This window comes from Triturus cristatus, chromosome 12, assembly GCF_964204655.1.
Source record: "Triturus cristatus chromosome 12, aTriCri1.1, whole genome shotgun sequence".
Taxonomy (NCBI): Eukaryota; Metazoa; Chordata; class Amphibia; order Caudata; family Salamandridae; genus Triturus; species Triturus cristatus.
The window spans coordinates 72,348,932-72,375,393 of NC_140595.1; the positions used below are offsets into that span (position 1 = coordinate 72,348,932).

Genomic DNA, 26,462 nt, shown 5'->3' on the forward strand with positions numbered 1-26,462 from the left:
GCTGCAGCGACACAATACATTCTCACCCATCAGAAGAATAAATCAGTATTCATTACGAGTGGCCTGGAAATTCCCCGGGGCCAATACAGAGGTTACAAACCCCATCAGGAATACAAGTACCGAAGAAATAGCTGGGGAGCATGGACATAAAGAAACTTGAGGGGGCCCCCCTGCAAGGTACATGGAGGGGCCCCAACTCCGGATTTAATCAGGAGCTCTCAGGCCAGAGTACTGTGCTGAGGGGCCCCCTGCAAGGTACATGGAGGGGCCCCAACTCCGGATTTAATCAGGAGCTCTCAGGCCAGAGTACTGTGCTGAGGGACCCCCTGCAAGGTACATGGAGGGGCCCCAACTCCGGATTTAATCAGGAGCTCTCAGGCCAGAGTACTGTGCTGAGGGGCCCTGAGTTACGCCACAGCTGGGGAGTTGGTGAAATATCGGGAGACAATAATGAATAACAAACGGAATTGGTGGGTATTTCCCTATTTCCTCGGCAATCCTCAGGAACCACCTGAGATCCTATGGTATCAGTGATTTCAGGGAAGCAATACTGGGTCGTATTCTGGCTCCCAGATAATGGCTCCAGTAGACGTTCAATTATTCCTAATCTCCAGCAATTCTGCTTAACTCCAAGGGACCAGTGAAAAAAGCAGGTGTATATTACAGGAGTGCCTACATTATGGCTGTACATGATCATGGTCTAGTGCTGAATGTGTGCATTCAGTCTGACGCATGCAACTAACATTGGAACTCATCCATGTGAGTAACCCAACCCCATTTGACAAGCACTGCAGTTTCCTCATTATGTTTAGGGGTTGGGAATTGTAGGATTTTCCCCAGTGGAGACTCAGCTATTTCCACCTTTAAAAAAGCCTTTACCATGCAGTTCCAGTCAGAGAAAACACACAATGTCATGATATAAATGGAAACAACTACCTGTGAATCTACACCATTGTTTTTTTGTTTTTTATCGAAGCAAATTCAGTCTATGGTGGGGTTGTTCATGTAAACCAAAAAAGTATGCCGAGTAGGGCAAAAACATAGCACCCATTTGTCATACTGCTGTACCTTCAATGCATCTGCCTTACCGGCAAGGGCTCCTTCAGAAGAGAGATCCCCAGTGGGTAAGCAGAAATCTCAAAATATGGCAGGCAGTCCTCTGATGGAAGTGGAGGCCTGGGCCTCTGCCGAGCTGGTGGTTCCCCTGCCCTAGGCTAAGTAAGGCCCTTGATCACCTTGCAATTTCAAGAGTGGCAGTCATGGGACAAGCCATCATGGTACAAACCCTTCTTATGGATGGTTCTTTTTCACTGGTCCTTCTGAATCATGCTTCTCTCTGCTCTGTCAGAGATAGTAATGCTACAATATAGTTGAATTATCATCATACCATGTGTTGATTAAAATGGCTGTCGGAAACTTCTAAAAATCATATTTTTTCGGGAACCTCTTAGAGATAGTATAGAAATGTAATCTAAAATACCCCATTATGCGAAAACTCACTTGATATTTCAAACATCTGATTTTATGATATTGGCCAGGAATTAATTTTGATTTAATCGCCATGGTCGTGGTAAGCGGTGCATATTCTAATGATTTATTTGTTCACTGGAATGGCATCATTTGGTTATCTTGAGCCGGAATATTTATTGTAAAACAGATGTGGTCCAAGATCACGTACCATTCACTTCATTATGGGTCACGTCTAGTCCTTCTCGGAGTCTTACAATGACGATTCCATACTGAAAATCAAAGGCATCACTGCAAACAAAACAAAGTCTGTTAGCAAAAAAAGCATTTTGCCTGCAAAGTAACTACTCATGCATGAACTACATCTGTGGCAAAATAAAACTGTACTTCTTATCGCGGTTTTAAGAAGAAAGACAAACGGCCAGTAGCAATCTAACCAATCCTCTGAGGTTTATGAATTACTTCCCCTTAGTGACACCTGGACATACCTTTGTTCAAACATAAGATACTAGATATAAAAAAACAACATGCATGGATGGATACATCTCGATGAAATATGCTGAGATAGAAAAGAAAAGCAGGCTGGCCGTAGTTTGCGGAGTTTTGCTACGCGGAACTCCGCGAAGTTACAAAAAAAGTTCAGAGAGTGGCGGAGTGCAGTGCGAACTGCAGTTTGTGCTGGTATTCCTGCTGCTCGGGTAGCTGGCGCTCGCGAACTTACCATTCGAGATCGCGAGTGGGGAAAAAACTCCTCTGAACATCGCGAATCGGAGTTTTCTGCAGTCCGCAAGCTCCGCGGTGTACGGAGTGCAGAAAACTCTGCAAACTCCACGAACGGAGCGAAGTTCACCACCCAGGCCTAAAAAAGTAGCGTCAATAAGGAACTTGCATGGGAACTTAGCATGACTTTGGCCAATCTGGTTTGTATGTATTATCTTGTAATTGCATTGATAGAGCCCTTACAACCCCTGCAAGGCATTGAAGTACTTTGAACTGATGAAATACGCTTATCCAGAACCTAGGGATTGCGATTAATCCAGTGGTGATTGGTTGCTGCTGTTGCTGATTGAGGTCTCAAGGAAACCCCATGCCTTCATACCAGTTTATTTGTGGTAGATTAAACTAATAGAAGTTAAGTGTTATTTTTGGTGGAGGAAGGTGAAGAAGAGTTCATGTAGGTAATTGTTTGAATGAATAGACTGGGTAGAGGAGAATAGTCATTGTTAGAATGCAGGGGTACAATTTTCAAAGAGGGGATTCTGTTGTATGTTGTATTGCAGAAATACAGTATCAGAGTAAATAATAATAATAATAATAATCAGAGACTGAGGAAAAACCGGTGTGTGACGTAGACTCAGCTGTACAGACAGGATGCATGCAGAGGAGAGAAGAGAATCTAAGGAGGCGGCCATTCGAAAGAAAGAAAGTAGAGGGAACAATCAAAATGTTTAAGTTATGTGGAATTTTAAATGCATACATTTAGGGACATAGCAGGGGGAGGACTTTTGAGATAGCATACAATCTGAGGATTCCAAGCTGTGCAAAGAAACATTATTTGCATGTGAGATAGTGCTATATTAGGCACTTTTCAGAGGCACTTGAATCAGATGAACTAACTGACTGTCAGTTTGCCTCCCCAAGGACACCTCTTGAGCTGATAAGCTCTGGGAGTAAAAAAAAATGATGGCTTTCTGCAATTATGGAGTAATATCGAGAGCATTAGGCTGCGCTCCAAGGATGCAGAATTCTCGTGATCGTAGCAATGTGAGAGAATATACAAGGTAAAGAATGCAAACATTGAATAGTAGATTCTGCAAACCAGGCTTATCTAGACAAGGATACTCCGCTAAATGTAGCGTCTTCCTTAAAAGCCAAAGTCTACTTTGTAAATGCCGAAAGTTAAACCTTGTTCAACCTTGGACCATAATCAGTTCTCAATGTGTTTAAAAAAGTAAGTGCAGGGACCCAATGTTTATTTGAGGGCCCCGTTTCCTGCACCTCCGAATGCCTTTTCCCTCCACCACGCAACACATCCTAAAATTTGATAATGTCTCTCTAACGCAATTCTGAACTACATTTTAGTTTTTTTTTTACATTGAATACATTGAAATATGGAACTGGGAACAAGAAGCCAGTGAGTGTAAGGATTATGAGTAAAAGCAGGAAGAACTACATGTGACATGTGCCAGTCAAATGTAATTTAATATGTTTGCTGCATAGAAGCGCTCGGCTGTGCTAATTTTAATGTGGTCGGTGATCTTAATTTGCATTTTGACTGCCCTTCTCAATCTTCCATTAGGAGCTGTTTAGCTGATTTGGAAGCTTTGCAGCTTACACAGAGAGTGATGTCTCCTTCCCATTCTGGTGGTCACATACTGGACCCGTTCTTTACCACCTTAGAGGAGATTACTTTATGCCACCCTGTCCAGCTGGCCTGGACAGATCATTTGTTGGTGAAAGCTGCTCTCCCCGTGGCAGATTCTCTGTTCGTAGCACTGAATAAAACATCTCTGTCCCGCCAGTGGTGTAAATTAAAGCTCGATGATTTTTACCTTTTATTAGGTAAATCACCCCTACCCCTCCTCTCTGACGTGGACGGTGGGTATGATGCATTCTGCACTTGGATTGGCTCAGCCTTAGACTCTCTTATTCCCTGTGTACGTTCCAAGTGCCGGACCAAGGCTCATAGCCCGTGGTACGATGAGACACTGGTGTCTCTCAAGAGAGAGTGTAGGCAAGCAGAAAGGCGATGGAGGAAAGCCTATGATCCCGCGCTTAAGATCTGCTACCTCACTATATCCAAGGCATATCACAGAGCGGTGTGTCGTACACGTGCCGCTTTCTATGCGCAGGAGTTTCGGAACAGCCCGAACCCCTCCAAATTAATTTTCAAGGTCCTAAAGGACCTCATAACTAAGAGGACCCCTGCGGCTGAAATATGCACAGACTCCCATTGCGAGCGCTTGGCCATGTTTTTTGTTCAGAAGGTGCAAGCTATTTACCACTCCTTCCCTGCTGCCGTGCACTGTTTGAATCCTGTTGTTTGTCCTGAGTTTAAGGATAGGATCCTGGACTGTTTAGCCCCCCTATCGGAGGAGGGTTTTGATCTCCTGAGCCAAAAAATTAAATCTGGCTCCCCGGCAGACCCCCTTAAACCGGCCTTATTTAAAAACATGCGGGATACATGCCGTGCTCCCTTACTTTCCCTCATCAATATGTCTCTGGGTTCAGGGACCGTACCTTCCAAGTGGAAGCAAGCGGTAGTCACTCCCATCCTGAAAAAGCCTACCCTCGACCCCACTAAACCTGAGAACTACCGCCCCATCTCCTTGCTGCCGTGGGCTGCTAAAGTCATTGAAACCCACGTGAATGGGATCCTGGCGGACCATCTTGATAAAGCTAACATCTTGGACCCCACGCAAAATGGTTTCCGTAAAGCCCACAGCACGGAGACTGCCTTGCTTTATATGGCTGAACATCTGCGCTCCGTGCTGGACACCGGTCAAACAGCGGCACTCCTTTTGTTAGACCTGAGCGCCGCCTTTGATACGGTGTCCCATGACATCTTGATGCGGCGGTTAGAGGAAGCTGGGGTTAGGGGGTTGGCACTAGGCTGGTTCCGCTCCTTTCTTTCCAACAGATCCTTCCAGGTTGCGATACCACCCGGTAAGTCCACCTCTCACCCGCTCACGTCGGGGGTTCCTCAGGGTTCATCTCTGAGCCCCACTCTTTTTAATCTTTATGTGAGGCCGCTGGCTGCGGTAGTCAAAAGCTGGGGCCTGACAATGGTTTCCTATGCGGATGACACGCAGCTGGCGGTCACACTAAGTGGGGACTCAGCTATGGATGCCCTCAACTTTTGTGAGGGGTTGCGTTCGGTGGCCAATTGGATGAATCAGAACTGTCTCCAATTGAACACTAAGAAGACAGAGGTGATGGTGTTCGGTAAGCTTCCTGGATGTTGGAATGATAGTTGGTGGCCCCCCGAGCTAGGTATGACCCCTTCTCCTGTAATGGAGTTAAAGAACCTTGGGGTCTGGCTGGACCCTTCCCTTAGTTTCACCTGCCATACGAAGAAGGTGGCTGCCTCTTGCTTCGGCATCATCAGGAGCATTAGGCCGGTGCTCAAATTTTTTGATGCCAGCACGAGACAGCTGGTGGTCCAGGCCTCGGTACTATCTAGGATAGACTATGCCAGTGCTCTGCTTGCAGGCACGAACAAGGCCGAACTCTTGCGGCTTCAACGAGTGCAGAACGCCGCTGCAAGAGCAATATTTGGGTTGCCCAAGCGTTGCTCAGTGTCCGGAGTATTGCATACTCTCCATTGGCTGCCTGTGGCGCGGCGCATTGAGTTTAAGGTGCTTTGCGTGGCCTTTAAAATTTTGAAAGGCTTGGCTCCTCCTATTCTCATGAATCTTCTTACTCCGTACACTCCTTCTCGCTCTTTGAGATCCTTGGGCCAGAACTTAGCTGCTGTTCCCCGTTTTCGGTTGAACAGGACGGGTGGCCGCTCCTTTCGAGTAGTAGCTGCCAAGCTCTGGAACGCTCTTCCCTACGACATCCGTGCTGAGGAAGATTTAACTAGGTTCAGAGGTGTTATTAAAACGTTTCTTTTTAATAAAATTTAGCTACCCGTTGCATTCTGTGTTGTTGTGTCTACCTTTTCTGGCGCTAGGACGCCCCTTTGCTGGGGCAGCTGTGCGCGGTACAAAAAACAGTAACATAACATAACATAACATAACATAACATAACATGTTTTACCTGGAGGCATGTAAAAATAGGTATGCTGCCTCATATTCGTATAATTATTCATTTTAAATAACAGTTTCCTCTATCACTACAGCTAGTAAAAGAAAATATTAATGAGAAACTAAAGCAAACCAAAGACTTCTCATCCGCCAGAGGATGCCAGGGTTGCTACATATAAACCTTTCTCGTGTACACCCACTGTTGCTATAGCTTGGCTACATTGGTATCACTGTTGCTGTTGCTACATTTACACACTGCACTAAATAAAATAGTGCGTTGTTTCCACGATTGTGCCACTAGGGGTCACTGTTACTACACAGAGGTATTTTCCAAAATTTAAGGTGGCAGATAACTGAAGAAGGGGCGAATCTAAAGACCACCGGAGAGGAAGCAAAACGAACAAGCATTTGCAATGCAATCGGTCTTGCCTTTAGGACTTTAAAAGTATTTAGCCATGCAGCACATTATCCCGGGTGTTATATCTACTGTTCTCATTTAGCCTTACACCATGCCCTGAATGTGGAACACTATTTGGAACTCAAAAGCAATGCACTGAAGCAACACATTTTTAAACTGCTTCAATGCCTTATAACGATAGTATATAAATATGATAATAAAATACAATTTTTGAAGCGGCGGAGGCCATTGATAATGTGTACATTAAGGGAATAGAGACATAAAGCAAGGTGAATATATGGTTTACTGCCCAAGTTGTGAACTCTAGAAGCACTATATTTATATATAATACAGGCCTACAAAAAAGCATTCTTCCAAATTGTCAAATGCCGTTAGGACCATATAAGTATTTAGAATCTGCTGACAGGGGCGCAATTGTTAAAGTGTGGCAATTTGTGGTTGTTGAAAAAAAAACAATGTTTAAAAATTGATTTTGGCCATCCCCAGAACAAAGGAAAGGCGCGCGCAACCATGTGAAATGTTTGCATTTGCAGTGAAGTTCTCTCGGTGGAACCCTCCGCTCGTTCTCTCCGTTTTAGCTGGTGCTTATTAAAAGCTTTCTTTTGCATTCAATGGTGTCTCACTGGCACATTAAATGACAAATGCGTGTTTCTCAGTTTCCTACACTCCATGGTAAATTAGCAATCTTCACAGAACGTGGCAAACGCATTCATGCCATTTGAACAGTGCTAAATATAAAAAATAGGGTCAACGCAGAGTGAACAGTGGGTGATGAGCGCTGCCACTGGCTATGTACACAAACAGGCCCAGACAGGGAGTCTCCACCAGCAGGTGGCAGTCAAACAATCACACTGAGCCCACAGATTGCCTGGTTTGTGTAGACTCCCAGTGCAGACAAGTGCGGGTGGGGAAGGGGGGCAAGTTTTACAGTTTTTCTAGCGGGGGCTGAAAAGTGATCGCCTCTAAACTGTCGGGGGGGAAACTTATCTGGAAAGACAGACATTCCCAACAGCAGCAGCCTTCATGTAAAATACAGTTCAGCATCGCGATCCAGGCCAGCATTTAGCGGAAGGGCAGTTCCTTGGCAGAATATATAATGTCAGCCGCAGTGTGGGCACCATTATCTGAGCCCGCCTCAGTGTTGGCATGTCCCTGGGTGCTGTTTGCAGTGCCAGCATTAGTGAAGGCATCACCCTGCGAACTATCATTAATGCCAACCCTGGTTTTGGCACAATTTCTAATAATACCCTTAAATAGTGTGGCCATCCCCTGGATGCCTATTTCCCAAACTCCGAATGTCAAGCCATTCACCAACCTGACCTCCCTGTCACCACATCACCGCATGCTGCGCCAATCGGCATCGCTATCGCAGAAGCTGCCAGTACGGCCCAGCAAGCATTTGGCACTCACCCACCGGTGACTCGGGAGCCGGAAGGAGCTGAGAATGTCTGCCATCACGCCCAGCATCTGGTCAGTTCGCCCCGGTGTCTACTGAGGTGCCTTCATGGTGCCCACGCCTCCAGGGTTCCCCTGCTGCCCAGCGTCAACGTCATCGACAAATTATTTGTCCAGTCAAAATCTGTTGCTCTTATGAAGTTAACTAATAGCAAACTGTGCGCCAAGGTGGCAGTAAAACCGAATGAATAGTAATGGTGTAGTATGGAAAAAGACCATTAGGTGGCGCAAGTGTAAAAGCCAACATTCATACCTATCACTGCCGGTATAACGGTGAAACTAACACACATTTGTTAGGAATAGAAAAGCACCAAGCCTCTCTATGCTGGTTTAGCACCTGTGACCGACTTCGCTATTTTTTCCTTATTTCTCTGAATTAAAAACAACATAAAAAGGCTGCCACTTTAACATCTATCGCATTTTATGAATCTTGTTCTCTTCCATGTCACCCAATATTGCACCCCCCCCCCCCCATCCCCCCTGCAATGCTGCCCTGCTTGGAGCTTGTTTGTGCTTTACAGATCACATGCACACAAACATGGGGCTGCTTGAGGTTCTCAGTACAGTTCAGTTTGACACAGCTATATGGTATTTCCATATATGTATCCACTTATTCCCTCCCTCATTGTTAGGACTGCGGCAGGACTCAAGACAGGAGAGACAACTTTTCAAGCCCTGTGGTTTCCTTTAAACAAGCTTTGGCATAGCCAATAGGTCTCGCCTTTGGGACCTTATAAGTGTTTAGCCATGCAACAGGTGATGTTGTTGCACCAAGGATATTGTGCTGCATAACCAAATACTTGTAAGGTTCCAAAAGCGAGCCCTATTGGCTATGCCGCGAAGGCATGGCTAAGGCAGAGTTAGGCGCCATCCGTGTTGCTGTGATATAGTAACTGTATCTGTATGCTATCATGCCACAGATTGCTTTGTACATAAAGGACGCCAGACTCGTGCGGAGCTTGGACGGGCGAGTATGTTTCCACGTACAACGTACAACATGTGATTGGCGCACTATATTCCAACTTAGTGCAAATCTGGATTCTGCTGCTGTAAAAGGTGCCGGGTTTGTACAACAAGAGCCCAAAGGACCTGCAGGATTCTTACGGATGGACTACCGAGCTGCCCAGACTGGCGAGCTCAGAGGTCATGCATGAGCATCCATTGCTTGGCCTCCCTGCTGAAGTGCAGAGCTTGTTGTGATGGTGGTTTGGGGGATAGAATGAGAGGCAGATGATGCTCCTGATTCTGTAATGAATCTGATAACATTTACAGTCACACCCTAAAGGGAAAGGGGGATAAAAAAAGTGCCCTGTTCACACCAGTGAGTGAAAGACTGGTAGAGCTGGACAAGAGGTAGTCAGTCAGATGTCAGGCAGGAGTTAGTTTGACTAGCAGGACTCTAGAGTGATAGTCATAGTTCAGTCAGTTTGGTGAATTCAGATCTAAGTAAGGTCTCTGAAAGGCCTCTGGAGTGAGTTATCTTTCGGACATGTGACTTCGAAAGATGGGTAGTGCAGGTATCACCTTGACCCTTGGCGGATGGCAGGCTCTCTTAATTTGCTTGCGCCAACCAAACTTAGGGCATTATCCATGCCATGAGTGATATAGCGCCAGTGCTGAAGTGGGTGGTGGCCTCCCAAAAAACGTTTGGGTACCTACACTTATTTATATTTTATTATTACGCACTGAGGTCCACGAATGTCATGGGGAATGTGAAAGAGGACAAGGTCCGGTGGAGTGGGCAGGAGATGGTCAGGTGGAATGGGCAGGAGAGGGTCAGGTGGAGTGGGCAGGGGAGGGCCAGGTGGAGTGGACAGGAGAGTGTGAGGTAGAGTGGGAAGGAGAGGGCCAGGTCCAGTTGGCAGGGGAGGGTCAGGTAGAGTGGGCAGGAGAGTGTGAGGTAGAATGGTCAGGAGAGGGTGAGGTAGCATGGGCAATAGAGGGTCAGGGGGAGTGGGCAGGAGAGGGTCAGGTGGAGTGGGCAGGAGAGGGCCAGGTGGAGTGGGCAGGAGAGGGCCAGGTGGAGTGGGCAGGAGAGGGCCAGGTGGAGTGGGCAGAGAGTGTGAGTGTGAGGTAGAGTGGCCAGGAGAGGGTCAGGTGCAGTGGGCAGGAGAGGGCCAGGTGGAGTGGGCAGGAGAGGGTCAGGTAGAGTGGGCAGGAGAGGGTGAGGTAGAGTGGACAGGAGAGGGTGAGGTAGAGTGGGCAGGAGAGGGTGAGGTAGAGTGGACAGGAGAGGGTCAGGTGGAGTGGGCAGGAGAGGGACAGGTAGAGTGGGCAGGAAAGGGTGAGGTAGAGTGGGCAGGGGAGGGTGAGGTAGAGTGGGCAGGAGAGGACCAGGTGCAGTGGGCACGAGAGGGACAGGTGGAGTGGGCAGGAGAGGGTCAGGTAGAGTGGGCAGGAAAGGGTGAGGTAGAGTGGGCAGGAGAGGGTCAGGTGGAGTGGGCGGGAGAGGGTCAGATAGAGTGGGCAGGAGAGGGTCAGGGGAGTGGGCAGGAGAGTGTGAGGTAGAATGGGCAGGAGAGGGTGAGGTAGCATGGGCAGGAGAGGGCCAGGGGGAGTGGGCAGGAGAGTGGGAGGTAGAATGGGCAGGAGAGGGTAAGGTAGAGTGGGCAGGAGAGGGTGAGGTAGAGTGGGCAGGAGAGGGTCAGGTGGAGTGGGCAGGAGAGCGCTAGGGGGAGTGGGCAGGAGAGTGTGAGGTAGAATGGGCAGGAGAGGGTGAGGTAGCGTGGGCAGGAGAGGGTCAGGTGGAGTGGGCAGGAGAGAGTCAGGTGGAGTGGGCAGGAGAGGGCCAGGTGGAGTAGGCAGGAGAGGGCCAGGTGGAGTAGGCAGGAGAGGGTCAGGTGGAGTGGGCAGGAGAGGGCAAGGTGGAATGGGCAGGAGAGGGTGAGGTAGAGTGGGTAGGAGGAGGGTCAGGTGGAGTGGGCAGGAGAGGGCCAGGTGCAGTGGGCAGGAGAGGGCCAGGTGGAGTGGGCAGGAGAGGGTCAGGTAGAGTGGACAGGAGAGGGTCAGGTATGGTGGGCAGGAGAGGGTGAGGTAGAGTGGACAGGAGAAGGTCAGGTGGAGTGGACAGGAGAGGGTCAGCTGCAGTGGGCAGGAGAGGGACAGGTAGAGTGGGCAGGAAAGGGTGAGGTTGAGTGGGCAGGAGAGGGTCAGGTGGAGTGGTCAGGAGAGGGTCAGGTGGAGTGGGCAGCAGAGGGCCAGGTGGAGTGGGCAGGAGAGTGTCAGGTGGAGTGGGCAGCAGAGGGCCAGGTGGAGTGGGCAGGAGAGAGCCAGTTGGCGTGGGCTCTTCCATACTGCCTACACGTAGAAGCCACTCACAGTTTCCAGCCACGAGAAATACCCGCTTAAACCAAAGCTTTTTAGGTTAAAAAAAAGTTCACCAAGTTGCAATTTTATGCACTTGGCGATTTCACACGATCCCAGCAGTGGTCTGTCTTCTAATGGACTTATTCCCGTGGTGTATAAAACTCACACTGCCCATGCAGCTAATGCAATAGCAGTGAAGCCACATCTCTACGTTAGGCCAGATGTGGAAATCACACAGAGGGCTGCTAATGAAGTCGGTTCCAGCGGGCTCCACAGTTGGCATGCACTTAGTTGAAAGTACGGTGCTAATTTTTGTATTAAAAATGAGTTAACAGCCGCGGATTCTTGGGCCACCTTTCCAAACTGAGTACAGAACTTTCAAGAAAAGCATGTTTAACGTCTGGTGAAGTCATTTCAGAAGGAGTTTGGCGGCCGAAAAATGAGTTAACACCCGCGGATTCAGGGGCCACCTTTCCAAACTGAGCACAGAACTTTCAAGAAAAGCATGTTTAACATCTGGTGAAGTCATTTCAGAAGGAGGTTGGCGGCCTCGAAAGTGAAAGTAATGGCCCGGAGGAAGAGATAAGAAAGGCACATGGCAGCGGCGTGCGTGCGCGTGAGCGTGCACGCAAGCTTCAGGCCAAGAAAAGCTTGTGGGTAGCACTTTGAAAAGCCCCTTATTAAAAGTCGAGCAAGTAGCGCATGCGCTGCTCTAGGCTCGACCTAAAACTCACTACTTTGAGGTATAATGGTCTAGTAGATTGTACTGCAACTAAAAAAAGACTTCAACTCCCAGAATGCACTGATTTACTCAAGGAAAGTCCCAGATTAGAGACGAAGAGGGTCCTTTGGGTAACCACTGGAAATGGCTGATGATGCACCCCTCAAACTAGCGGTTCCTTTACCCCATTTAGAGGTTGTGGAACCTCATGGGTTTCCAACAGCGGGGCATAAACTCGCTCCGCCCACGAAAATCCTTCACTGGACATCCGTCTGCCACAGGAATGCAAGGTCACAGTGAAGGGCACCCCACACTATGTAAGACCAATCAGAGAAAAGTTTAAGAATGTATGGTAAGTTACAAGTTTAGACTGGCGTTTGTCTTATGCTAAATAATCATTAAGTATCTAATAAACACAGCATTGCTAATTTGAATGTAGTTAAAAGTTTACATTTCTCTAATAAAAATTGACTTTAAAAAATCAATTCTCCTTACCCATACTTCCACTAACAATCATGGACAATAAGCGTCTAGAATGTCCCATTCTTTAATGATGTCCGAGTAAAGTTTCAGCCCTCTTGTGTCATTGTTCTAATATGCCTCGATTTTTTTGTAGTTAAAATGAATCTCACACAATAAGGATTGGATTTAAACTGATGATGTAAGTTTGAAAAGATCTAAAGGTTTTAAGAGATTTAGCCTTGGTAGAAAGTGATCTGTGATGGAATGGACTCGGGTTACTCAATCTTTATCCTCAGGGGTCGTTTTGTACTCCTCTGTGCCCTGTCCATTAGAAAGGGGGGTGGAGGAGGTTGGGAAGTACACAGTGAAAACAACAACAAGGTGCACAGTCCGTAGCAAAATGGCGGAACAGTAGTTAATGTAGAGAAAACAAGAGAGTTCCTACAAATAAATGAGACAAGCCCTCCGCAGGAGGTAGGAGTCCATCAGCCCACCCTTATTGGCGGAGCCTCGTCATCTGGTACTCCTGGGAAACGCTGTCCTGGCCCATGAATGCAGAGACTCTGCCTAGGTGCACCGGACAGTGATACCCCAAAAGAAAATAAAATCAACTCCTGCCAGGGTCTGTGCCCAAATAGTTGAGGGCTCCAGTGATGTACAGTGCAAAGAAGTGAAGTGAAGTTAAAAATGAATACTTGGTCGAAAAATATGTTTAATGGGGATCAACCAAGTTTCATGACTAAAAGAACCTATAGTCTGTCATATATTTCTACAGGCTAGTCTTTGGTTCATGTGAGCGCGTGGTCGACATGTTTCAGCCGCTGAGGTAAATTTACCCGGCTTTCTTCAGGACCATAAAAAAGTGCTACTGCAAAAACTTAGGAAAAAGTGGTAAACCTATGCCCATACACCAAATGTGAATGTGGGATACCGGTGTGGCAATTGCCACCCTACCAAAAAAAGGCTCAAACTAGAGCGTAAGAACGATGTCTTCATTCCCAGCTTTGTGTGGGAGAAAAGCCTCACCTCACCCGGCTGACCGCTCGGAGAAGGAGGCACCGCTCTGTCCGTCGATACCTCAGACTGGCTCACGAGCTGTCTGGAAGGCCCTCGTTTAAATTTGTTATTTGGAGGTTGGGAAGTCCCAGGAGCTTCTTGGAAGGATGAGAACCCCACTTTTACTAATTAGCACTTTATTACAAAATGATCCAGACCCAAGAGATGTCACAGCACTTTAAAATGTAGGATATTTCTAGAAATTTACAAGAATGACATTCCGTCACAGAAAGCAACAATAAGTAAATGTACACATTAGGAGATTCAACTAAGGATTCAATGTAAATACATTTCAAGAGCTTAGAAATCAGGCAATAGATCACAGTACAACAGCGGACATTTCAGATCTCGGCTCTTCTGCTAAAGGAGTAAGCCAAGAATCCGCTGTGCACCAGAAATCTGCAGCTCACAATCTTGGTGGAAATGTAGACTGTCCTTATACCACATTTAACATAAACTGGTAAACTCTGACATTTTGTATGTTGCAGCAATACCCAACCTATGAAATTTGAAGTTTTACGCTAAAGCTTTTCTCCTACTGTACATTTTCAATTACCATGTTGTTTGATTTATATGTCTCCTCTTTCTCTCTCTAATGTAAAGCGTTTTGATACCCTCACAGATCTTGTTTGCGCTATATAAAACTTAAAAAAATAATATTAAAATAAGTATGAGGTTTTTAACCCTTCGGCACTCACTGTATGATGTTGACATAGTCATCCAGAGACTTCACATCGCAGCTTCTCCAGGTGCTTTTGTACCCAAGAACTAGCGTGTTGGGTTTCATCCTTCCAAGGCCGGCAGCCTAAAGACACAACAGTATGTACAAAGTAATCACTCCTCACAATAGCCTTGATTGGCGGTTATTACTCCTCCAGTTTCATGTCACCAACTATAACAAGACACACAGTCTGAATAGTAAAAGTCCAACATATGTTCAGCACATATACAAATTATTAACTATTACATTCCTTTAATTTATAACAGAGAAATCAGGGTCGCTATATGTCATGGTAAATATAATTTTGTGATAGAGGGCTACATTGGATAAAATATTTTAATGATGAAACATTTGTTTGAAACAATCAAGACCATCAGAGCACAGTGGCTGTAAGAAAAAAACAGAAGGACTACGGATGCTCTTGCCCACCTGAGGCGCCAGTTATACCAGTGAACATCATGGACTACACCGACCATAATGCACTGGGAGATCCCAGCAGGAGAATTCACCTGAAAGTAATTGGAGCCTAGATTTGTGTTTATTACCACTTGCAACACATCTTCCTGTCTATCTTGAATTCATGGATCTTAACTTAAAATCAGAATCACTGAGCTTTGGAGGAGAAATGTTCTCTCCACTGTACCACCAGATAGTTCATTTGCACTGGACTTTATTTAAAAAATTAAAATGAAATGCAAGGGCCGTGTTTTTTTTTAGGAGCCATCCACCAATGCTATTTGATGCTGGCATTGGTGCTGATTGGGCTTGATTCCTCCTCAGCCCTCTTTCTTCCACCTCCATACACTTCTATCTCATTTTTACAAGTTCCTTTCCACCCCTGCTATCACCATTTTTCTCTGCTTTCATATTTTTCTGTTCTCTTTCTTTTATCCCTTTATTTGCTTTTTTTTGCTTGCTCCAGTTCAAAGTCCAATTATGAAAAATACGTTCAGGTCCCAAAAATAGGTTCTGGTGCCCACCACCTGCTACCACCAGCACACTGCCACATGTGTTTGCACCACCTGCACAGGACCTGCACTCGTCTAAATCTCAACTTTTATTGTTATTGTCTTAGATGTGAAAAGAGCTCATTTTTAGACAGTACGATGTATAGCACCAGGGTACACACATTTATCAAGTTAGCTATATCGGGCGAAGAGTTAGTATTTGCAAAAGAAGCAGGTATGTATAGGGCAAACATCCATGCCTTTGAGGAGTGGAGGTCTTCAGAGGTTAGCAAACAATGATCGTCAGCAGGAATTTACCACCATTCTCATTGTGTGACAATAAAATTGGAGATTGGCAGGTAGACAATGAACATGTCTGAAAATTCAACCACAGATATGACGTACGCTTGTACATATCATACACCCAAACACCTTAATAGTAAATAGAAAATCGCATCCCCCATAACTCCATCCATGGAGACTGCTTCTCTGTGTGTGGCAAAGCGAGGGGACATATTTCCTTGAACTCTACTTCATCTAAATTCAAGCTCTCAACCTTCTTGAAAATCTAAAGCAAGAGGCATATAATGAAAAATATTAAGTTACTCAAAGCATTCATCACCATTTATGAAAAATGTCTGAACCAGCAGTAATTAGGAGGTTGTCAACTCCTACAGAACATTGTAATTTCCACTTCTTCACCAAATGTTTAGGGTTATGTATGTTCTATTGTTCTATTCATACCTATACGGCACCACATTCTTACTCTAGTCAGCTATTGCTGGATATCGTTGGCCCGCAATTCAATGCTGATATGTAAACAATAATATCTGAGTGTGTGAATTTAGTTTTGTCATGTTACTTTTAAGCATTAAGATCATCACCTGAAGCAGGTACAATACCCCCTGTCGGAATTCCTCGGCACACACAGGGGAGTAGAAAGCCTTCTTCTTCCTCTGTATCAGCCACCTTTGGTATTTAGCTTGGTTTATCGCCATTTCCTTCAAGGATTGTCTTTGGAATCCCTAGAAAAAGAAGAGCAGAGGTGATCTCCGATACATGGCTTTAGCTAAACACAGCACTCCATTCCTTAAAAAAACATGGAGGGTGTGTTACTCAGATATCAGCAGGATGCATTCAAGTCACTTACAATACTTGACTCACCATGAAATCACAACTCAATGCTGTCCCCTTCGCCTGCTTCCTCACTCTGCACCTGCTATGTAAGATATTCAAGTGGCTACTCCTACAAATGAGACACACCGTAACACAACCTCTCATTATCAGCTGACTGGACAATGGCAATGCCCTCTATGTAGGAATCGCCACACACCTTCTACAGAGACTTCAGACCATACAGAACGCTGCAGCCAGACTCATCCTGGGCCTTCCCCAATGAACCCTCATCACACCCCACCTCGGGCAACTCCACTGGCTCCCCATACAGAAGAGATGCCAATTCAAGTTGCTGAACCATGCACACAAGGCTCTACGCAACCAAGGACCCACCGACATTGACCACCGACTGAACTTCCACCAACCGTCGAGAAGACTACGCTCCGCCTCCCTTTCACTTGCCCATACTCCCCGCATCTACTGAAGCAGAAGTGGAGGACGTTCCTTCTCCCACATCACAGCAAAGTCCTGGAACAGCCTCCCCACGCACCTCCAGACCAATAACTCACTTTCGGAATTCTGAATGGCCCTCAGCATCTCTGTGTTCTAAAAAGCCTCCGGGGCCTGCAAGTGCCTGAATACCCTATTGGGTGATCAGCCCCGCTTTATAAATCCTGAGTGATTGATTCACATGTTGATAGTGGACACTAACCTCTACACACATGTTGATAGATGTGTGTTAGTAACGTCAAGCTGCATTTTTACTGTAGTCTACTTCTTTCACATCTTTAAAATCTAGTATTGTTGCTGGTCTTCACCAAGCGAGTAAAGCACTTATATACAAACTCCAGAAGACATTCTGGCCTTGCGTTATCACAGGCCCTATATAGAGACACACATGCTCACATCTGCATTCAAGACTTAGGGATGACAAGAAGCATACTTAAAGCTCATAGTGCAGCGTACGTGGGAACACTATACTCCTTTTTCATTTATGTGATTTATGTCTTTACACAAAAAACTTTAATACCAGAAAACATGGTACCATACACTATTATTAAACTGTAAGTTATTTAATTGTATTGTACATAGGAATGTCAGTGGTTGGGCCTTCCATGCAATCTCCATATCTAGAGCTAGTGTTAACACTGCAAACATAAAGTGCTAAAAAGTGTATCTTGAATGTCCATGTGGGAATTGCCCATGAGCACTTAAAAAGTGTGTACACTTAGTCCAATTGTGGCTTCTGAACATTTTGACAATGGTAGTTATACTACTAGTTAAAAACAGTAGGGCAGTTCTAAATGTTAAATAAAAATACCACCTGAAACCAATATTCCTTATTAGAAAAATAAAACCATAGACAAGTAGGAACTAAATACCCATAACATAGACCCCGACAAGAGAATTCAGTACCTGATCAACTGGAATTTCCTCAATCAGTATACTTACCACCAAAATAAGGTGCAGGGCTTAGTTTAGAGCAGAATAGTAAAGTATGATGCCTCAAAAAGTAGTAGTGAAGCATTTGTTTCAAAATATGTAAAATCTACCAGAATATTTTTTGCAGTGGAATTACTAGCACCATTACTCCATTTTAGTAGGTTGTGAGTAATCTACTACTGGTAATCACACTTATGAGGATGTTAATTTACCTCTGTTCTTGTGTACCTTTAAGCCACCACAAATCCATAAACAAGGTGCTAAATGTCTATTTATCACTTTGTTTTTTGAGCTACTAAAAACAAAGACAAGGTGATAGGGTAGCTATTGCAATATGCTGGTGGGAATTACAAAAGCAAAACAAAAATCTGGCAATTCAGAATAATGCTGTATACAGTTTCAAATTGCAGTCTCGAAAGCTGAAACGTGTCAACACTGAAAAGAAATTACTCCTTACAGCGTGAATGTGTCCACAGATCATAAGGCCAACATTTTTTGTAAACGAGTGAACCAAATCCACTAAGGCGGGTCGTATCACTGGAGCTCCAGTCAGAACAAGGCACTGAGGTCTGAGAAAACAACAAAAAACAAATCAAACTTTCAACAGTTGTATTCAAGGAAGATACAAACAGATTCTCTGGCAATGAATATACATGCATGGTCTGCAATGACTGTAAATCTGTAAAAACAGCAAGCACTGGTCCATACAGGATTGTACGTATGCAAGTATTGCACATATGTAATAACTATGAATCTTTAAGGATAACACAAGCAGGACTTGTATTGAATGCAGCTATTCATTGACCTTTAATGGCTGACTTTTAAGCAGCGTGTCCTCTCCTGATCTCTGTCACTGGTACACCGGGCTCTGTTTCAAGCAAGTTCTGGCTATCTCGCAGACAGATTTTTTTCTTACTTTCCCGCCAGATCCTTGTGTTTGGCTTCAGCAGCCCTGGTGGTGGTGCCTCGAGTTAAGCTTATGTGGAAGGCGGTTAAGGCATATTTGTTCCTAGATGCTAAGGCCTGGAATCAGCTCCCTCTGAATCTATGACTTCTTCCTTCAGAGGACGTCTTCCACAGGAAGCTGAAAACTTGGCATATTTCCTCTGCTTACTAGGGTTTTCTCCTTCCCAAGTTGGATTCTGGGTCATTCTACTAAACATAGCTCCGGGACCCTCGTTGAGTAGCCGTGAGCTTTATAATAAAACCCATCTATTCATTCATGGAATAAATGTAATCAGATTCAATTACTATGCCACAAGATGCACTCAGCACCTTTGTACAATCTTCCTCTATGGCACAAGCCACTAAGTCAAAATAGGAAATAAGTATTTACAATATGCAATATCATGCGGGAAGACTCTAAAAATACAAGGTATATTTCTGATTTTGACCATCTACTGGCTAAGAATGTTTAGAGTTTGTTTGAAAATGATTATACCATCCTCGTTAATGCATTAAAGGATTGCCAACACAATTTTTGATTTATGCCTCTGTGGCTTCCTATCTAAAGACTGTACCATTTATTTGTTCAAATTAAGAATCATGGAAACCCGTGATAGGTGTTTCATAGAAAACCTTACTTACTCCAGGACTGAACATTCTATTCTTATACTAATAATGAGTCCATAACCATATCCTTCTGCAGTCATTACATACTTAAGTTTGAGTTGGCTCAAGCTGTAGCAATATATAGAACATAGATAATGGGTCTTTCTACAAAGTCTTTTGTTACCCTGAACTCGGACAAAGAGTTACATTTCTATTTTAAACAGTAATAATTAGATGCTATTCAAACTATAGGAATTCCAAGAGCAAACATTTGAAGTGGCTGTGGAAGTCACAGAAAATATTTGCAAGGGTAGATAAAGTTATAAAGTTGTACGCAATGTATTACGGACATGCATCAGTACAACTTCAGGCAGCAAGCAAAGCAAACCAAAGTGAAAAAAAAATTCAAGACCTCAGATAAAGTTATAAAGTTGTACGCAATGTATTACGGACATGCATCAGTACAACTTCAGGCAGCAAGCAAAGCAAACCAAAGTGAAAAAAAAATTCAAGACCTCTAGCAAAGTATTAGGTACTAGAAACAGAAATACACTTAAATATAACCCCTTTTATATTAAAGTAAGAGTGATTTTTTTAGACAGAATTTAGCTAACTAGGCACCATAATTCACAGTGCTAATGATCTGCGGCTCTTGTTACATCGTCTTAACAGGTTCTCTCTTTAACCGTGATGTCCTATTAGACATCTATCCTAAAGCATATTATCATATCAATAGTAGGAAGTGGTGCACAGATACCTGAAATTTTTGACATGGTCCTCTACTCCGTAGAGCCGTATGGAGTGCTGAAGAGCATGGAGATAAGTAAGTGCTTGGGTTGAAGATCCCCAGTTAACATCTAGAAGTAAAGAGCGCACCCAAGTCATCACAGTATAAAAGGACAGAGACAACAAGGCTAGAAAGGCAAGCCGATAACTCATAACGCATATATCTAACTTACAATTGTAACCAACATATAGGACAGTTAATGTATATCAGGTGCATTGATAAATATTATTACTTTTCTGTTAAGTAAAGCACTCTGTAGTCAACTTAGAAAATGCAATGTTAAATATAAGTAATAAAAGGAACTCTTTCATAGGTCAAGGTATGCAATCCCTTCCGGACTTACAAACGAGGGAGCTGACAGGCCCGAATGCACAGAATTTGGTTGGGTAAGGAAGTTCTTGGCTGAGTACAAACAATGATTATCTAATACAGTAGGTAACATATTATTATACAAATCAACTTTGCTAATAATAAATGTGCTTACTTCTATGAACGAGTTTACCAACATTCACAAAATGCAATTGTGTTAAAAAATAATAAAACACAGTGCTGGCTGGTGCAGACTGTAAAATATTTCGAGATTAACTACAAAGTCTAGTTGGGTACTTATAGAATGCATATAGGTTTCCAGTTGTAAGCTCAACAGTTGAAGGTTTCCAAGAATAATCCTGGACAACATTTATAAAGTCCCAACTAAGTGCAAAGGCATTATTGTCGATGCTGTAAAACCGGACAATATAAAATACCTTCCCATTAAGGCAGTTGAATTTTTCGTTTTTCCCCAACCAAAAATATTTTTCACCATAGAAAAAAACCTTGGTTTCACCTGTAGAGCCCTCCTGCATATCTCCACACTGGAAAGAGATTCACTCCTGCCCTTGTCAGGGGTACATCTTTGACCATTTGCAGAATGGGTATGGTTTGAGAAAATGTTAATACCCAAACACTCACATTCATGGGTAGTCACAGATCTTCTGGGGTTTCCACATACTTGAACACCCAGTCTAATATTACAATTTACTGGAATAAAATTGAGCATAAGTAAATCTCTCTACAAGAGCAAATTACATTTTTGTGAACATCAAAAGCTAATATGCAAAAACAGTGCCATCTTTTAGCATCTGTAAGTTCAACTTGGCTTAGCAAATTTGGCCCAAAGACTGAAACACTTGGTCAAACACAAATATCTGCCAACAACATTTGACATGATCTGAAACCTACTTCTCCTCTTTATGTCAATTGAAAGAAGGGAGCTGCACTGGAAGTACAGAAATCAGACCTTTTATTAAAAAAAAGTAAAAAGATTGATGAGGATTTCATACTTAAATATTTTTCTTACTGTTGATACTTTACTACTGAGAAGCAGCTTTAAATGTGTTTGTACTAATCATGCACTATGGCAATATGTAACATAAAAGCTGTAGAATACAATAGAAGGGAACAGCTAGGGTGGCATATCCTATCCCCTACGTGTTTAGTATTTAGATTAAATAAGATGATTAGTATATAAATGTTCAATTGCAAGTCAGTCTCAAAGTATTACACCAGCCCCTACTTTTCTAATCTTTGACACTTCTCTGCGGAGCACATCTAGTCAATTGCCATGGGAATTTCCACCAAGCAGGAACCATAATCGGTGATTACAGAACAGCCTCTGCTCATAATGTACCATGCAGTGTTGGTTGCATAGTTTATAAGTGGGTGTTTACACTACTTTAAAGAAACATAATCAATCCTACTAAGGGAAACTGGATTACGTGATTCTATGGCCATGGCATTTCTGCATAATCATAGTATCTGTGAGCTGGAGTGACTTACTCATGGGTTAACCTTGACCTTTCAAAGTTCTTCACTGACTTACAAAATTACTCAAACTTTTAAATGTAACTTTGTTGCACAACAATGATATAATATTTGACCATTATCTGAATGAATTCTTGTATACCTGATGATCTTACCTGGTTTCTTGTATGTGACGTAGATATATAGACTCAAAACAATAACGCAAGTAAGCAAAGCAGCTTGCCAGTTGATCAAAAACATCACTCCGCAGCAGACTACAGCACCAAACAGCGATACCCAGAGGTTGTAGTATTTAAAGGCAGGTCTCCAACCTACGTACAGTAATGGTGGTGCAAAATGTCATATTATACTGTACTGTACTGTATAGGTGCAAAATGTCATTCAAATCACAGATAGCTAACCCAAAACCATAATAAAATGTATAAGCCACTAACTGAAAACAATTAAATCACAGTGATACTACTTGCTTGAAAAAAGGAAAATATGCAGCAGCGACTACATTAAATGAATCAAAAGTTAGACAAACAATTCCCACGAAGCACACCTCCCGGTCAAGTATTAGATCTTCTGGAAAAATATTCAGAAGATTATATACTCCATTCTCTAATAGTATATGACCTGCCTACAAACAACACCAATCAATGGAAAGGAATAATGTTTACAACAAATTAACTAAGTAGAAAAGTACGTAGGCAGTTCTGAAATAATTGCAAATCATATGAATTGCATGCTCAACTACCACAAAGAAGAATAAAGAGAAACATTTGGCAGAACACATTATAGGTGCTCAGATATATGGTATGACATTTGTAGATATGTCATTTTGTATGCAGAATAGGACAACTTTTCTTTTTTACTTTTTCAAAAGCCCAGAATTTGTTGCCTTCAAAGTTTTCTCATTATTCCTTCCCGGCAATGTGGTCTGATCAGTATCTAAAACTATATTTTGTTTTAAGAAGTAGGGATCAGCCCTACCTGGGGACTTGGCCAAGGATGCGTGGAAGCAGGAGAAGTTAATGAGGGCATAAGATGCCAGGAAGAAATTGGAAATTATTGGTGCAATGATGTTCAACTCCGCTGTAACAACAAATCACAGAACAGCAACATACACATTAAGTTCAATCATATTGGCATTCTCATTGACTTTTTCTAAAGGTGACAAACCACCACTTACAGTTAAGACAGCATAGCAAATGTCTGCAAATATACATTTAAATTAGGATTTTATTTACCGTAATACAAACAATCATGCTAAGATTGGTTATTTGCCTTAGGGACGTATTTCTAAATGAGCACATGATTCTCCTTTTGTTGAAGAGTCCCGGGGCTGCTATGAAATTTAAAAGATTTGATAGAAACCGACCAAGTCCAATTCTATAATACAATATGACATTGGGACCCAAAAAGTAGAACAAGCACATACAATGCATTTGCCATATGTAATTTTAATGATTTGTATTGCATTTTTTTGTTTATATAAATTTAAATCCCTTTGCTGTTGTAAGACGTTCCTCTCTTTTCTGAGAGAGCATGCTTTCGACCTATCATTTAAAATAATTATTTGACTATATAAACGTAAAACTTTTTAAATATCTTACACTATAATTCTTAGATCCCATGCTTAGGCCTTCCGAATAAAGTGTTAACACAGATGTAATCAAGGTTTAAATAAATAATTAGGAATTGAGGACTGTAATCTAGATTTAAACTCCCTTTGCGGTTCAATTGTTTTAAAAATAATAGGGCATAGTCCGCACCTGTACCTCTTATGATTTATCTTGCCTCAATACATTGTAAACGTATTCATATATAAATTGATTTTTTAAATAAAAAAATCATATTTTTGAGGTGTTGAGAGTTGTAATATTTGGGACATCTAACCATACTTTAAATATTTATTTGTTGTACTGTAACAACAGAGTATATCAACAGCGACTAAGGGCCTGATTTGGATCTCGGTGGATGGCTTACAACTGTGACGGATATCTTGCCCGCCAAAGTATAAATCCCCTTAGGATATAATGGGATCAATATTTCGGTGGATGGGATATCCGTCACCGATAACGGAGTAACCCACCCGCTACGATCTAAATCAGGCCCTTAGTTTTGCAACACCATACTTCTCAAGGTTCTTAATTTTCTTGTTGGCTATTCAGGTTCTTTACACATTCTTGAATAAAGTGTAAGTTTGTTTTAGGATGAAGACTTGACAGTTCAAATCCACACTTCTTCCCTTGGGATAGTAGACTTGTTTAGTTCCATTGTCAACTTAATTCATTTATATGCATTAAATAATTGAGATACAGCCTCCTTCAGTTTATGTACTATAAAAGTAATTTCTTATATTTGTAGCCATATGTGAACGTCAATGCAGTTAGTGTCACTGCTGCCTGTATGGATTTCTAATCTAAACTGCATTGTTTTATTGTTGCAGGCTATTCTAGTGTTCTTAAACAATCCAACATTTTAATATGGGCTTACATACAGCAAAAGGAATATTTAACTATACAGTTTATGATTCTTACCATATATGTCTCATCAACAAGAAATGCTGTCTTTGAGGCTTACCTATTAGAATAAACCCCAGTGCTATAAAGAAGGTCAAGATATAGCCTCGGAGGGGCTCATTATTTTTCCCGTGACCAACAGCGAAGAATTCTAGACCATTGTAAATGTTATCCTTGCATAGAGCCTAGAGGAAAGAGACAAATAATTTATCTAATATAACCTATACATTTCATTATCCTTGTGAATTAACTCTTCCATGCATACAGCACAGTAAAATCGAAAAGGGCTGTTTCGTGACTGTTCATCTTCACTCAAATTCCATGTAATTTAACACCTGAACTAGTGAACATAAATTATTTCTATAAGTATAAGTTACTCAGTCAAAGAGATTACCACTGCCATGTCGATCAAAGCATCTGTGTATGTGTGTGTTTGTATATGTGGGTATGCACACATGCACATTTGTGTACATGTGTCAATGGAAATGTGTCTGCTTAGGAAATAAAAGATGGAGGGAGAGAGAAAGAGAGAGAGAGGGAGAGATAGGTACATCCTGAGGAACAGAAAGAGAGGAGGTGAGAGAGAGAATGAGGGATACGGACAAAGAGCAGAACAGAAAGGCCGAGAGAAGCCAGATAGGGAGAAAGTAAGAGAGTAAGTGAGAGAGACATAGAAATCAAAAAATAAAGTTAGAGAAGAACTACGAGCAAAATAAAAGCAATAGAGAAAAGGCAAAGGAAGAGCGATATTTAGAGAAAGCGAAAGAGAGAAAACAAGGAAAGAAATGTTGAGAAGGAAGAGTGAAAAAGTGAGACAAGAGAAGGAGAGCATGAAAGTAAAGGATGGGTATAGTAGAGAGGGAACAGGTAAGTAAAACACAAACGTATAGCATAAGAGACTAAGAAGTGGTATGTAGAAACAATGGAGGACAAAAAATATGTACATACAGACATAAATAATTTCATTTGAAAGTGATCAGATGTACATTTTGAATACAGAACAGTGAGGGTTACTTTACCATGCAAACGCTGTGCTGGCAGTCAGCCATTGCTCTTACCTGGAAGACTTTTGGGGCACTGATTAGCGATGCCAGGGCAGAAGAAAGTGTAGCAGAGAAAATGCCAGCTGTGATGAGGGGACCAAATCCAGAAAACATAGCCATCACCTGGTGAGAGAAAGGGTTTATGAAAACAAGCTGTCTTTCCAAGCACATCTCACTGTGTAAAACTCATAATGTTTGAAGTATTCGTTAATTCACTCCTAATTGCAGGCTTAAATTTTTTAGAACAGTTCAATGCATTCTACTGGAACACTGGAATGTTGATAACAGCTTCATTGATGACAATTTAGTGGCTCGGGCAACAATGGCTGGTATAGGCCTCCTGCTCCAACATGTCAATGTTTCTCTTTTTAATTTAGAACAATCTATCCTCAGAGGGTGGAATGTTTAATGGCCTTACACCACTTGTTATAAGGCCTCATATGTGGCTTGGGTCTAAAACTCAGGAATAGGTCCCTAAACAACCGGTATAATCCTCTTCATAATCCTCTCATAGTCCAAGTACAGCATAATCTGAATATATGTACTAACTGGTCTAGTGTCATTGCTAAAGTGTCACTAGAATCCTACAGCTCAATTAAATAAAATCCTGCATGTGTGTTAACCTGTGGAAATGGGTTAAGAGGCAGACCCCAAAAAATATAACTATCTTGAGCACCACCTTAAAGATAAAAGCAAAATGTGAAATTGGTACAGATGATTTTCTGTATGTAAAACAAAAGGACTTATATGAAAATATTTTTGTAAGAGAGTTTTTTAGGACTTCTGAGGCTGATTGAGCTTCATTCTTGGTTTGCAAAAGTAACAGCTGACGTTTGTAGATTGAAATCATTTCATTGTGCTGCATTGAGAGATGTGTTTAATCTTGCTGCATGCAGTGCCATCATTTTTTA

The 26,462-nt window shown here is 42.8% G+C and overlaps 1 protein-coding gene across 1 annotated transcript in view; it reads right to left on the reverse strand.

The window, feature by feature from the left end:
• Positions 1 to 26,462, reverse strand: part of LOC146772547 (solute carrier family 12 member 2-like) — a 133,840-nt gene that overhangs the window by 35,621 nt on the left and 71,757 nt on the right. The window contains exons 11-19 of the mRNA XM_085636755.1: positions 25,567 to 25,674; positions 24,570 to 24,693; positions 22,977 to 23,078; positions 22,157 to 22,312; positions 20,169 to 20,268; positions 18,318 to 18,429; positions 16,186 to 16,326; positions 14,332 to 14,438; positions 1,679 to 1,758 (exon numbers count right to left, since the gene is read on the reverse strand). Coding sequence (XP_085492881.1) covers positions 1,679 to 1,758; positions 14,332 to 14,438; positions 16,186 to 16,326; positions 18,318 to 18,429; positions 20,169 to 20,268; positions 22,157 to 22,312; positions 22,977 to 23,078; positions 24,570 to 24,693; positions 25,567 to 25,674 — 1,030 coding nt within the window. The remainder of the gene's footprint in view (positions 1 to 1,678; positions 1,759 to 14,331; positions 14,439 to 16,185; positions 16,327 to 18,317; positions 18,430 to 20,168; positions 20,269 to 22,156; positions 22,313 to 22,976; positions 23,079 to 24,569; positions 24,694 to 25,566; positions 25,675 to 26,462) is intronic.